This window comes from Herpailurus yagouaroundi, unplaced genomic scaffold (assembly GCF_014898765.1).
Source record: "Herpailurus yagouaroundi ecotype Mexico unplaced genomic scaffold, PumYag 189, whole genome shotgun sequence".
NCBI classification, from domain to species: domain Eukaryota; kingdom Metazoa; phylum Chordata; class Mammalia; order Carnivora; family Felidae; genus Herpailurus; species Herpailurus yagouaroundi.
Window position 1 is genome coordinate 17,374,165 of NW_024412420.1, and position 12,658 is coordinate 17,386,822.

The 12,658-nt window shown below is 58.5% G+C and overlaps 2 protein-coding genes and 1 non-coding gene across 4 annotated transcripts; 2 read left to right on the plus strand and 1 right to left on the minus strand.

Annotated features, from left to right (window-relative positions):
- Positions 1–284: 284 nt before the first annotated feature.
- LOC121045216 (small nucleolar RNA SNORA61) lies at positions 285–417 on the plus strand. The gene has a single exon (XR_005797643.1). It is a non-coding gene; the product is annotated as a small nucleolar RNA SNORA61 (small nucleolar RNA).
- A 654-nt stretch (positions 418–1,071) lies between these two features.
- Positions 1,072–6,462, plus strand: NAGS (N-acetylglutamate synthase). Of its 2 annotated transcripts, none has more exons than XM_040497737.1 (7): positions 1,072–1,606; positions 2,172–2,446; positions 2,562–2,775; positions 3,045–3,225; positions 3,767–3,938; positions 4,030–4,212; positions 4,819–6,462. In XM_040497737.1, exons 1-7 carry the CDS (start codon positions 1,190–1,192, stop codon positions 4,970–4,972), a joined length of 1,596 nt encoding a protein of 531 aa, XP_040353671.1. In that variant the 5' UTR covers positions 1,072–1,189; the 3' UTR covers positions 4,973–6,462. The 2 variants fall into 2 exon arrangements, with proteins under 2 accessions (XP_040353671.1, XP_040353670.1); XM_040497736.1 differs by lacking the exon at positions 4,819–6,462 and adding an exon at positions 4,481–4,810.
- TMEM101 (transmembrane protein 101) lies at positions 6,438–9,937 on the minus strand. The gene is made up of 4 exons (XM_040497738.1): positions 9,746–9,937; positions 9,267–9,447; positions 8,243–8,389; positions 6,438–7,466 (listed from the first exon to the last, which is right to left on the minus strand). The coding sequence occupies exons 1-4, from the start codon at positions 9,880–9,882 to the stop codon at positions 7,158–7,160; spliced, it is 774 nt and encodes a 257-aa protein (XP_040353672.1). The 5' UTR covers positions 9,883–9,937; the 3' UTR covers positions 6,438–7,157.
- Between the last annotated feature and the right edge of the window lie 2,721 nt (positions 9,938–12,658).

Consider the following 12,658-nt stretch of genomic DNA (forward strand, 5'->3'; position numbering starts at 1 on the left):
TGGCCTTCTAGTTACAATTTCAATAGGGATAAATTTTAAACTTGAAAACTTTAAAACTAAGGGTGCCTGGGTGGCTCAGTTAAGCATTGGACTCTTGGTTTTGGCTCAGGTCATGATCTCGTGGGTTCAGGGGTTCCAGCCCCAAGTAGAGCTCCACGCTGGCAATGTGGAGCCTGTTTAGGATTCTCTCTCTCTCCGACACCCCGTTTCAAAATAAATAAATAAACTTTTAGATAGATAGATAGATAGATAGATAAAAACTGTATTACTAATAGGGATAATTTACCCTCCAGTTCCCTTTCCCATCAAATCTGAACACTGGTTTTGGTGGTCATAAGAGGAGGAAGAGAAACACTGAAGCTGGCCTCACAGTGCTTATGGTCTGGTATATAACCCATGGGCTAGTTTCAAACAAGGTAAAAAAAAAAAAAAATAGGGCTGGCTGAGTCGGTTGAGCCTGGGACTTTGGGTGGGAGGGGGCACTTCGGGTCCTCGGTCCCCCTCTCTCTGCCCCTTCCCTGCTCCCTCTCTCAAAAATAAACGTGTTTTTTTTTTTTAATTTAAAAAAATAAGGGGTGATCTGAGGATATGACAAAATTCTTCAAAGTGGTACCCAACGTCTGGAGCTTGGCATACCCTGGTAATCCCATAATTCCTGATCTTCTTTGAACTCAGAGGACAGGACAGAGGCACACCCGACCTCCAGCAGAGAGCTGGCACTCCCCCACTCTCCTTCCACTCTTCCCCACCTCTCCTTCAGGTCTCCTTCCTCAGTCCCACGGTAACTGCCACTTTGCTCTCCCCTCCTGCCCTCATCGGACTCCCCTTTAATCATCCAGAACCCCGCAGACTGCCAAAGCCACTCAGGGTCCCCCGAGCCCTTCCTGGAACCGGCCTTGGCAACAGATTAAAGACGCCCCACCACGGTTTATCTCTGCCTCGTGACCCGCACTAGTGGGTTCCGTCCCCCGCGGGGGCGGGGGTTTCTGTTGGCCCCGCCCCCTGACCCATGGCCTGACCCTCTTCAAAGGCACCCAGAGACTACTCTGCGCCCCCAGTCTGCGCCCCGCCCCGGCTGGTCCAGCCCCTCCTTGTAGCAGGTTAAGAGCCCCCCAGAGCCGGGAGAAGCTGTTCTGCGGACAGAAGCGCACTCGTTGGGGGGTGGGGGTGGCCAGTCGTTCTCGTTGTCATGGCGACGGCGCGGGTGGCCTGGGCCCTGCGAGCCACCTCTGTGGGCGGAAGGCTGCGCGGTCCCCGAGGCACCGGGGGCGCCCGGAGGCTGAGTGGCAGTGCGCGACGGCGGGCGGCCAGGGGCACCAGCCCGGGGCGCCGGCTCAGCACCGCCTGGGCGCCCGCCCAGCCCGCGCGAGAAGCGGCCGGGTACGACACCCACTCGCCTGCCGCGGAGGAGCCTGAGTGGACACCGCCCCCCGCGCCCCCGCTGCCCTCCGAGCCCCCCGGGCGCGCGGCCGGCCGCTCGCTGGTGCAGCGGGACATCCAGGCCTTCCTGAACCAGTGCGGGGCCAGCCCCGGGGAGGCGCGCCACTGGCTCACGCAGTTCCAGACCTGCTACCACTCCGCAGACAGGCCCTTCGCGGTCATCGAGGTGAGCGGAGCCCGGCGCCGGCCGTGTCACAGCGAGGGGATCGGGGTTGTGCGGCAACGTGTCACCAGGCAGGGCGGGACCGACCGCAGACTCTGCGCAGCAGAAGCGGGAAGGGGCGCGACGGAGCCGGGACAAGTGCCCCGCGGACTGGGTGAGGCTGCGCGCTCCTCCAGCAGTCTCACGCCCGGCCCCGGGTGAGGAGCCTGAGGCCCCTGATCAGCCAAGTGTGATGCGCTGGAGAACTCCCCTTCGCCGCGGGCGCAGTTAGGGGTTCAGATGGCAAGTGGGGAACCTGGATGGGAGCCGCCTGTGTTACCCCTCCCCCCAAGGAGTCCTAGAGTCCAAGGTCGCAGGGAGGCACAGAGGGAGGAACACCAGTGTGAGATAAGAGGATGGCAAGACCCAACAGGGCAAAGGGCGGAGCAGGTGCTCGCCGTTGGCCAGAAATGGGACCTGACTGCTCCTGGGCAGGGAAGGGGCACCACGGGCCCCTGCTGCTGGAGTGAGCAGGTTCGGCAGGAGTCGGGGCCAATGTCGCGGCTCCTGAACGCTCACTCCTCCTCAGGTGGACGAGGAGGTCCTCAAGTGCCGGCGGGCGGTAACCAGTCTGGCCTTCGCCCTGGCATTCCTGCAGCGCATGGACATGAAGCCGCTAGTCGTCCTCGGGCTGCCGGCTCCCACGGCGCCCTCTGGCTGCCTCTCCTTCTGGGAGGCCAAGGCACAGCTTGCCCAGAACTGCAAGGTGCTGGTGGATGAGCTGCGGCACAACGCTGCCACTGCCGTGCCTTTTTTTGGTGGCGGGTCGGTGCTGAGCGCGGCTGAGCCAGCCCCACATGCCAGGTTAGTGCGGGTCTTCCCTGCCCGGCGTCTTTAGACCTCGCTACCCCGCCCGCCCGCCCCTGCCAGCCCGGCAGGCCTGGTGGGAGCCTTCTTGAGCACCACGTCTGGCCCACAGCTATGGCGGCATCGTCTCGGTGGAGACCGACCTGCTACAGTGGTGCCTGGAATCGGGCAGCATCCCCATCCTGTGCCCCATCGGGGAGACGACCGCACGCCGCTCCGTGCTCCTCGACTCACTGGAGGTGACCGCGGCTCTAGCCAAGGCGCTCCAGCCCACCAAAATCATCTTCCTCAATACCACAGGCGGCTTGCGCGACAGCAGTCAAAAGGTGTGTCCCCTCTTTACCGGCCCCATTCTCACGATTCTGGGCCTGGCCGAACCCCTCTTGTGCTCCCTGCTCGCCTCCCAGACGGTCCCCAGAGTCATTCTCCAGCCGGGTGGGTCGGGAGTGGAGTGGTGCTCAAATCTGAGCCCTCCCCGGCCTAGGACTCCGAGAGGAAGGGAGGGTAAAGGGGTCAGTGAGGAAGGGTCTGTGGGGCAGGAGCACAGTCGTGGCCGGCTACGGGCCAGAGGCTCACCCCCTGGCCCTGGACGCAGGTCCTGAGTAACGTGAACCTGCCCGCCGATCTGGACCTGGTGACCAATGCTGAGTGGGTGAGCACCAAAGAACGGCAGCAGATGCGGCTCATCGTGGACGTGCTCAGCCGCCTGCCGCACCACTCCTCTGCCGTCATCACCGCCGCCAGCACACTACTCACCGAGCTCTTCAGCAACAAGGGTGAGGGCCTCGCCTCGGAGGGGGGGGGGGGAAGGGGGGCTGGGTCCCAGGAGTGAGCAGGGGAGGTGGCTGTCTGCCAGTCAGGAAGCCGCAGGGGGCCGCCACCCCACAAGCTCTCCGCTCTGGCTGCACCTGGGGGAGGTGAGCGCGGAGCAGGTGGGCAGGGTGGATAGACACCGGCGCCAAGTGGGAGGACCAGGCTAGGAACCTGGGGCGGGAACTGGAGGAGGGGTGGGGAGACCAGGGGCTGGAGACAGGGTTTCCGCGAGGTAGGCGGGTCTAGGGGAAGTAAGTGGGACCACAGGCGATGGACGGACGTTGAGGGACAAACTGCCAGGGAAGAGCATCTCCCAGTGTGAAAATCACCGACGTATCTATGCAGTCCGCAGAACGCATTTCACTGTGGAGGTCTTCCAAAGAGGGTCACTGTCCCACGAGCCCCTGTCCTACCTGGAACCCCCGCCAGGACGCGCAAATGCAAGAGCGGATGGGACCTGGCTCTTGGGCGAAACTAACACCTCCTCTTCCATCCCACCCCCAGGGTCCGGGACCCTGTTCAAGAACGCCGAGCGGATGCTGCGAGTGCGCAGCCTGGACAGCCTGGACCAGGGCCGCCTAGTGAACCTGGTCAACGCCAGCTTCGGCAAGAAGCTCCGGGACGACTACTTGGCCTCGTTGCGCCCGCGGCTGCACTCTGTCTACGTCTCTGAGGGGTGAGCCTGCGAGCCCCAGAGGGCGAGGGACAGAGCTGGGCAGCTTGGGGCCGAAGGGAGGTCCCAGCCTGCCTCTCCCCTGCTGCGCCAGGTACAACGCGGCCGCCATTCTGACCACGGAGCCCGTACTGGGGGGCACCCCCTATCTAGACAAGTTTGTGGTGAGCTCCAGCCGCCAGGGCCAAGGCTCCGGGCAGATGTTGTGGGAGTGCCTGCGGCGGGACCTGCAGACGCTTTTCTGGCGCTCCCGGGTCACCAACCCCATCAATCCCTGGTAGGTCCCGCCCCTCCCGCCTCCGGGCCGCCCCACCCCCCGCCCTCCACAGCCACGCCCCAGAAGGCCGGGCTTCCCCCAAGGAAAAGGCCCCATTCTGTGAGGCCCGACATTCCCCAAGGGAGCAGACCACACACGGAGCCTGAGCTTTCCCCCTCGAGCAGAGCACACTTAACCCCGCTCTGCCCCGCTGCAGTGGATTCCTTGAAGACACTCCCCGACTCTCCCGGAGTCTTGAGAAATCCTGACCCTCCAGGCTTCATTCTAGGTCCAGTTGCCAAGCTCTGACCCCAGGCCCACTGCATCTCCAGCGGAGCATTTTCTCCTCTTTTTCCTTCTGCAACTATCCCTTCACCGGGGTCTGTGGGCACCAAGAGGTGAACAAGAACCCCACCCCTGGGGGGCGCCTGGGGGGCTCAGTCAGTTGAGGGTTGAGCGTCTGACTCTTGGTTTTGGCTCAGGTCATGATCGTGGGATAGAACCCCGCCCTCAGGCTCAGATAATAGCAGGGTGTCTAGCATGTAGTAGGTCCTCAAAATAACCAGTGAGTAGTGAGCACTGGCCTTGCCCTAAAAGATCCTTCCTCCCCCCCGCCCCCCCAATCAGGTACTTCAAACACAGTGATGGCAGCTTCTCCAACAAGCAGTGGATCTTCTTCTGGTTTGGCCTGGCTGACATCCGGGACTCTTATGAGCTGGTCAACCATGCCAAGGGGCTGCCCGACTCCTTCTGCAAGCCGGCTTCTGACCCAGGCAGCTGACCCTCACCACCAGCCCCGCAGGCCCTGGGATAACCAGGGTGAACCAAAAGCCATGCCTGCTGGAGGTGACCCCAGGCAGCCGCAGGCTGGACCAGGCTTGTTGGCTAAGGATCTGCAGAGGAGGAAGCAGCCCCTACTCTACTCTGCCCAGAGGGGGGCACCCAAGTGGGGACAAGCACAGGAAGAAGGGTGTGCCCAAGACACCCCCCCCCCCCCCCCCCGCCACTGGCTCCAAAGCTAGAACCAGACAGCCTTCAATTTTCAGTCTAGAGATCTTGGGGCGGGGGGGGGGGGAGTGGGGGGCTTGCCTTCCAGGACTCCACTCAGGGCTAATCTTATAGGTGGGCCAGACTTCTGGCCGCTGTGCTGTCTTGAGGCGCCCTTGCCCACAATATTACCCTCATTTGCTTGATATTCCACCACTTATTTTAATTCTTTTGGGTCTTACAACTTTCCAGGAGGCCTCGATTAAAACACAAACACTTGTCTTGAGAGTGAAGTAAAACACACTTGAAAAGAAATGAGCAGTGACCCTCTGAGAGCAAGATCCCGAGGGCCGGGGAACCAGGGGACTCCCAGGGGGAAGAGGAGAGCTCAAGGAGACGGGGTGCCCCCAAGATCAATGCTGCCACCGTCTCCCTCAGCTGGGTGTCAGCAGCCCCCCAAGGGGCTCCCTTACTCTGGAGTTAGGAAGCGTCCTCCACCCCACAGACCAGACCGACAGCAGCCGCAGCTGTCTCTCCAAGCCAGGCTCTGAGCCAAGCGCAGACTTGCATGTTTTCCCCTAGGCCCCACTGGAGGCTGTCTGCATCTGTGCGAGGGGAACACCTCAGCCTCCCGGAGCCCAAAGTCAGAGGTTTCATTCCGCATTTTTGGCCCCCACGATGCACCAGGCCCCAGGCTGGCCGCCAGGCTACTTTCAATCAGGAAGTGCATGGACAAGTAGGGGAAAGACCACCACGGCACAGCAGGGGCCACGACAGAACCAAACCCCCAGAGCAGCCTCTGACTTCCCTCGGGAGAGGGGTGGCGTGGGGGGCACGGCTGTGCATGGGCATCAGACAGGCCTGACCTAGAATCCAGCTCTGCGGTTGGAGGCAAGCTGCTTGCCTTCTTGGAGCTTCCATTTCCTCATCTGTAAGATGTCAAACCCTCATAGGGGAACCTTAACGTTAGCTCTCCCCCTCTCGTTGCCCTCCAAGAATTCTTCAAAAGAAAGCAGGAGGACCGAAAAGGGGAGGACAAGACAACCTACAACACAGGGACCGAGGGGATGGGTCAAAAGCAGACCACAGGGAGGGTCTTGACCAGACAGCCAAGGATTGTGGGAACTCTCAGAACAGGGCAGAGATCACGGGAGGACTAAAGTGGGGCTTAACCAGATGTGGTCTTTCAAGAAACCCAAGATCAATCCCAGCCAATGGCAAAGTGCCCTGTGGGGAGAGCGGAGAAGCAAAGCCAAACATCTATATAAAATGTTTATTTTTGGAGGACTGTGTGGTCTGGTGTTTGGGAGGGCACTCACCCCAACCAGGCCAACCGTACGGGTGGAAACAGAAGGCAGGAGGTGGGAAGTTGGCCGATGCCCACCCTACCCCTGCACACCCCAGACTGGGGCCTGCTCTGCTTTCAAGGTGGGGCAACAGCTAGTGCGGTTTCTGCCCCTGGCATACCCTGAGAACTCACGTGACTCCTGTGGTGCCCCGCCCCTCAGCATCTCCCGGCCCGAACCACACATCAACACACATATATGCACTCTCAGTCTCCAAAAAAGCACTGTAGGGCCCAGCTGCTCTTGCCAGGTTCGAAAAGGAATTTTTCACATTTGCTCACTTCCAGTTCGTGAGCAGTCTTCCTTCCTCTGTCTCCCACTCTCGGTACCCCCACCCGAGCCCTGCCTTACTCCCTTCTCTGGGACAGCAGACCCAGGGAGCAGTCGGCCTCAGCTCTCCTCCTAACGAACAGGAAAAAACAACCCCGTAAGGCATCATCCTCAGGGCTCCCACCCCCAAGGGCTGAGCCCAGGCACTGGGGAAGAGACCTGCGTCTTACCGACACATACACACATAGCAAAGAACCAAACCAACAGAGCAGAAAGCATAAAGAAACAACTGGGCCAGCAAGGAGGAAGGCAGGGTGGCCCTCAGTGGCTCCCTGCACCCGTCTCAGCCTCTTGTCGTGCAACTCAGCCATCAGTGGCCAGGATGACAGCGGCCCCGAAGATGCCCACGCTCTCTCCAAGGAGCTTCATCTGGTTCCAGAACTCAACGCGCCGTGTGTTGTGCCAGTAGGCAACGTTGCCGTCAATGAGCAGCATGACTGGGGGTAGCAGGACAGCCAGGATCTGGGCGGCCAACGTCACGTAGTAGCCCGACAGGAAGGCCAGCGCCAGGACGCCGTAGAGCACAAAGAACAGCTGGATCATCAGCTCCCCTCCCGGGAGATGGTTCAGATACGCCAGCCGGTCCTCCTTGCTGTGCTGCAGTGAGTAGGCCTAGGGACACACATCTGCTAAGTCTCTCCAACGGGCGGGGGAGCCTGTCTGGGGAGCGCTGCCCCTGAGATGGCACCTGAAAGTCAGCCTCTGCAAGCTGGGCTCCTGGCTCCCATCTCGGACTTGGGGCTCTCTGAAAAGTAGGACCTGCATCTCCCTCACAGACTCGGGAGCTCACGAGATTAGGGCCTGTCTCTCCTCACCCTGGGGGGGTGCCGCTCAGAAGGACGGAAGTGTGTCTCCACAGCCAGACTGGGGCTCTCACCTCTGAATACACAGCGCTGCGTGTGGAATATGGTGCCCAGTAACTGAGATGGGGCCAAGCGACCCGGAGCCTGTCCAGGTCCCCACCCACACTGGCCCACCCCTAGGTCCTCCACTAGTACCATAACTGGCTACCCTAGTCAACCTCCATCAACTCTGAGTGGTAGAGCCCCATCTGGGGCCTGGACCCCACCAAACCTCTCCTTGGCCCCCTCTCCCAGCCCTCTGGGGGCTGAATCCACGAGAGGACCGGTCCATCTCATTCTCCTCACTCTCGGGCTTGGGACTGACAGGTCAAGCCAATGTCTTCTCTCCCCAGTGCAACGATGTTGGAAGAAGGGACTCTCAGCCAGGTCTCAGGCCCTGGAAACCTGAGGCCCAGAAGCTGACTGAGGCAATTCCCAGGAGGCAGACCATCGGGAACTACATGCCCACGTCCCTGGGCTCTGCCAGGCATGGGCTCAAACCTCACGCCCAGGCAAGCGCTTCCAGCCAGCAGTCCCCCAACCTACCACGCAGATGAGGTAGATGCCCAGGAACACCTGGCCGGTGGACTGGAGGGAGCGGCTGCGGGGCTTCCGGCGGTACAGCTCCCCAGCGCCGCTGGCCAGCACGAGAAAGCCGCCGATGATAGCAACCGTCCGCGAGTACATACGGACCTAGGCCGAGGTGAGGGGACCCAGTCAGAAACTGCAGCCACCACATTTCTCCCGGCTGTCCAGAGCACTGAACTGCCCACCTCTATACACCCCATTCCATCTGATAAACCCTTTCACCAATTCCAAGTGTGGTGGGCAGGTGCAGCAGACAAAGATAACTCTTTTAATCAGAGTGGAAACTGAGGCCTGGCAGGGTTCATAAAATTGGCCAAGGTCCTACAGAAAGTGGCAGAATCCAGATGCCAAGTGTTGCCCCATCCATCTCTACTCGCAGGTGTGCAGACTCGAATCCCAATGTTCCTTCTCTTATATAGTACAGAGTCTGTGCCATTAAGAAAACCATTGGTCTCACTATCCTGTTCACACTTCTGCCTCCTCTACTGGATTGACAGTGCATTCCTTAAGGGTGGGTAGTGCCTTTGTCCAGGCTTATCTCCAAGGCTGCATTCTGGCGTTTTAAGGTTTAAATGCTGCACGAAGATTAATTAAACTTCATAAAAATCAGATGGTTGCAACCGGTTACTCTCCAAGGTCCCTTTTGCCCTATAGTCTGAAATTACTAAACTAATGCTTTAAAGGGTTCTGGGAACTAGGTGACCTGGGTTCTGGTCTCACCTGCAATGCTATCTGTGATGTGACCCTGGGAAAATCTGTTTCTCATCTTCCCACCTCGGTTTTCACACTCTGAAAGGCAGTCCTGTGTGGTCCCTAAGTTCCTTTCATTCTTCCAGTCTGTAATAATGTCCACAAGCCCGGGGGTTCTGCCTTCCCAGGCTTCACACTGTGCACCTAGCTGGCACCATGCATTACCCAACTGCCCCGGGGGCACTGGCCTCTGGCTCCCTATCCCCATCTCCCCTTAGGCCGAGGTGCTCACCTTCAGCCAGTCCCCGTAGTGGACGTAGCCCCCGATGTAGGCGGCGTAGGTGCTAATGGCCAGCTGGAGTGCGGCCCCCAGCGCGAACCAACGCCGCTTCACTCCAAAGGACATGAAGCTGGCGCACAGTACGGCCGCCCCCAAGTCGAAGTACAAGTAGGGCACTGGGATGTCGGGCTTCCTGCGAGCCGGAGAGGAAAAGAAGCAACGGGGACAGGATGAAGCGGGAGAAGAGCCTTGCGACCCCTTGAGTTCCCACAAGCTCCAAGCTCCCCGAAACCGGAGACCCTTCTCACGGCCAGGACCCCGGCACTACGCCCGATGCCCACCTTGCCCCACCAGAGCCCTTAACAAGTCTAAGGTCCCAATCCCTCCCCAGCCCAAGGGTCCCAACTTCTTCCCCACCTCACCGCACCCCTGTTCCTGGGGCGGGCCGTACCGCCCCCCACCGCGTTCGGCGGCCGCGTGGGCCCGCTCACCGGCGCGCCTCGGCCCTTTCAGCGTACAGCATGAGCTGGCTGAAGCAGCCCCAGAAGGGGCAGCGTGTGAGCAACACCGAACCCAGCTGCATGATCAGCTGCAGCATCCACCGTCGCGAACCCATCTTCGACGCCATCTTGGAGAAGGGCAGTCCGCTGCGGCGTCACTCCCGACGGGGAGGCCGGCGCCGGGATGCGACACGCAGCTTCCGGGTCCCGAGGAGCGGAGGAGGGTGAGGGGGCAGCATCTTTCCCTTCCGACGGGAAACAACGCTCTCGCTTTCTAGTTCCGGACCGAAGGAGGTGTTCCAACTGGGAGTTCGGCCTTAATCGCCGCTCATGGAGACTAAAGGATCCCTTGTGTGGCTGCAAAATTGAAAACTAGACTAGAGGAAGGTCCCTTATCAGAACCATGGGCAATAACTTGATGTAATGAAGCGAACTAGTCTTTGACTGATGCTAGACCTGGGCTCAATCCTAACTCCCAACTCTGTGACTTTGAGTATATCACCTACACTTTCCAAGACCCGTCTCTAAAATGGAGAGGACATCTACCTCAGGGTTGTTCTGATGTGTACATGTGGCAGTGTGGGTACTAGCTCATAGTAGGGTGCAACACACACACACAAAATCTCTCTACTTTGGTTTAATTTCAGAGTAAGGTGTTCCCTTGGCTAGGTCACTTGTAGACAAGTCTGGCTTTCCCTCTGTCCCCTGAGAGGAATAAAATCTGATGTGGATATATGGGACATCTTAAATCAGTGTATTCTCTCTAGCTCCAATGCTCCTGCTCTAGCCCAAACTACCATCTTTTGTTGGTTTGACTGCAGCAGGCTTCCAACTGGCCTCCTGGCTTCCCCTTTGGCCTCCTTGTTTATTCTCAGCTCCTCTATGTTTTCATAACTATCAGGTACCCTTCTGCTGAATCCCTGAGCACATTGTTAATTATATATTTGGGATTCTTTGCTAATGACCAGATTAACAATAGATTGTGAGTTTCATTAGGGCAAGGTTTCTGCTCACAGCCTAGTGTAAGATGCATTCAGGAAACATGTGCTAAATAGATACAAGAACAAAGGATGTCGCCACTATGTCTCATTCATAGTACTCAGTGAGTATTAGTTGAATAAGTGGGCAAAATTTCCCGGCCCTCCAGGATTGCCACCACAAAGCCACCCCACTCATCTCTCTGCACCCTCCTACCACGCTGCAACACAAATTCTTCTTCCCATATTGAAGTTAAGACTCTACAAGCACTCCCACTAGACTGTTTAATTCAGGTCTGATTGTTTCCAGTTCCCTGGGGTCGGGAGAGGGGCCTCGTGTCCAAACAGTATTTCTGACAATGTGAATTAAAAATTCCCAATCAGCCAGTGAAAGCTGACAAAACACCTCTCACATTTTTTACAAAGTCACTGGGATAAACAGTGGGTATAACAGAAATGTGATGGAGGGATAGATATATTCATGCAAAAAACAAAAAACAAAACAAAACAAAACTAGGGAACAGGATTGTGTATGTGCATGCTGGGATTGGGGGTGGGGGAAAGGAATCTCCAGGCAAAGGGAATGAGAAAAGGCCTGGATTAAAGGCCATTTTGTCTATCTCTGCCCACGTGCCAGTGACAAACACATGACGTTAAGTTTTCCACAGGCACATAGCATAGAATCAAGTTTTCAATTGTTTTTGTTTTGTTTTGTTTTGTTTTTCCCAGGCTCCATCCTTGAGTTAAATGTGACAAGATGCACAGCCCTTGGAAAGGAGCTAAGGTATTGAGGACAACTGGAACGGACTGGGGTGTTGCCCACGGGAGCAGTACCCCTACCCCATCCCACCATCCTCATGACTTTAGCAACAACAGAGGCCAAGGAGAGGTGTGGGGAGGGGCAGGAGACCAGGATTAACCAAGCTTCCCTTGGTTCCCAGCCCACCCCCCAGTTCCCTCTGGTCTTGTCTCCACCTTTTACTGCCCTAGTCCCCAGAGGGTTGTTGAGAAGCACTAAGGGCCAAATCCTTCTTTCTCGGGTTGAGAAAGATGCTGACATTGTGCTAGGTCAGAGAATAGATGAATGGGCGGGTCAGAGGCTCTGGGAGAGGAACACAGCCATTTGTCCCCCTGCCCCCCACTCCTCCCACTCCTGCCTGGGGTGGCAACTGAGCTGTAAAGACTTCTGAAGAACAGCCCTTCCCCATCTCTATCCGCTCTCCCTCCTCCAGCTGCCTCCACTTCTCTCTGCAGCGCCCCTCCCCCACCTCTCCAGAGGGCTCTCCCACCCCCCAGCTCCTCTGAACCCCTGCCTGCACTTGCGCTCTGCCACGACCAGAGCCACAGTGGCCAGCATGGTGCCCAGGATACCCAGCATGGTAGTCGTCTCAGCCAGGCAGAGCCGGGCCTCCGCGCTGCTCAGCACCACCCCTGACTGCCAAGGGCCAGCATGTATCAGGTTGCCCAGGTCGGCCACCCATAAAAGTGCCACAGGTGGACCAAGCTTCCCAAAGGCCCACTGCACGTCACAGTCGTGCAACCCAGTTTTTGGCCAGCAGCAGCTGCGTGCCCACCATCCAGATGTCCGCTGTCACCTTGAAACCAAAGTGCTACAGCCAGTCACCTATGAGAGGGGACGCCCAGCACCAACAAGGCCACAAAGGCCTCAGCCTCTAGCTCACTGATGTTATCCCCAGTCAGAGAGAGGACCTCCAGGCCTGGCATGGTGGCCAGGCCCCAGATAGCGGTTCCCAGCCTGCAAGAGTCAGCGTAGACAGAAGAGGCCCCCGAGCCTGGCTGTGCCCAACTTGGTCAGCCAGTCGTGACTCAGGTCCAACTGCTCTAGGTGCCCCAGGCCCCACAGGCTGCAGGGGTCCCGGGTGACAAGCAGGTTGCGAGAGCAGTCCAGGCGGCGTACAAAGCCCAG

What these genes read in the sequence shown, in the direction of transcription:
- NAGS (XM_040497736.1), top strand. Translation starts at nt 1,190, where the DNA reads ATGGCGACGGCGCGGGTGGCCTGGGCCCTGCGAGCCACCTCTGTGGGC. An exon ending in TGCGCGACAGCAGTCAAAAG is followed by an intron (nt 2,776 to 3,044) that starts GTGTGTCCCCTC and finishes CCCTGGACGCAG; the next exon opens with GTCCTGAGTAACGTGAACCT. An exon ending in TCTGTCTACGTCTCTGAGGG is followed by an intron (nt 3,939 to 4,029) that starts GTGAGCCTGCGA and finishes CTGCTGCGCCAG; the next exon opens with GTACAACGCGGCCGCCATTC.
- TMEM101 (XM_040497738.1), bottom strand. Translation starts at nt 9,882, where the DNA reads ATGGCGTCGAAGATGGGTTCGCGACGGTGGATGCTGCAGCTGATCATG. An exon ending in GAAAGGGCCGAGGCGCGCCG is followed by an intron (nt 9,448 to 9,745) that starts GTGAGCGGGCCC and finishes TCCGGCTCGCAG; the next exon opens with GAAGCCCGACATCCCAGTGC. An exon ending in GCATCTACCTCATCTGCGTG is followed by an intron (nt 7,467 to 8,242) that starts GTAGGTTGGGGG and finishes GTGTGTCCCTAG; the next exon opens with GCCTACTCACTGCAGCACAG.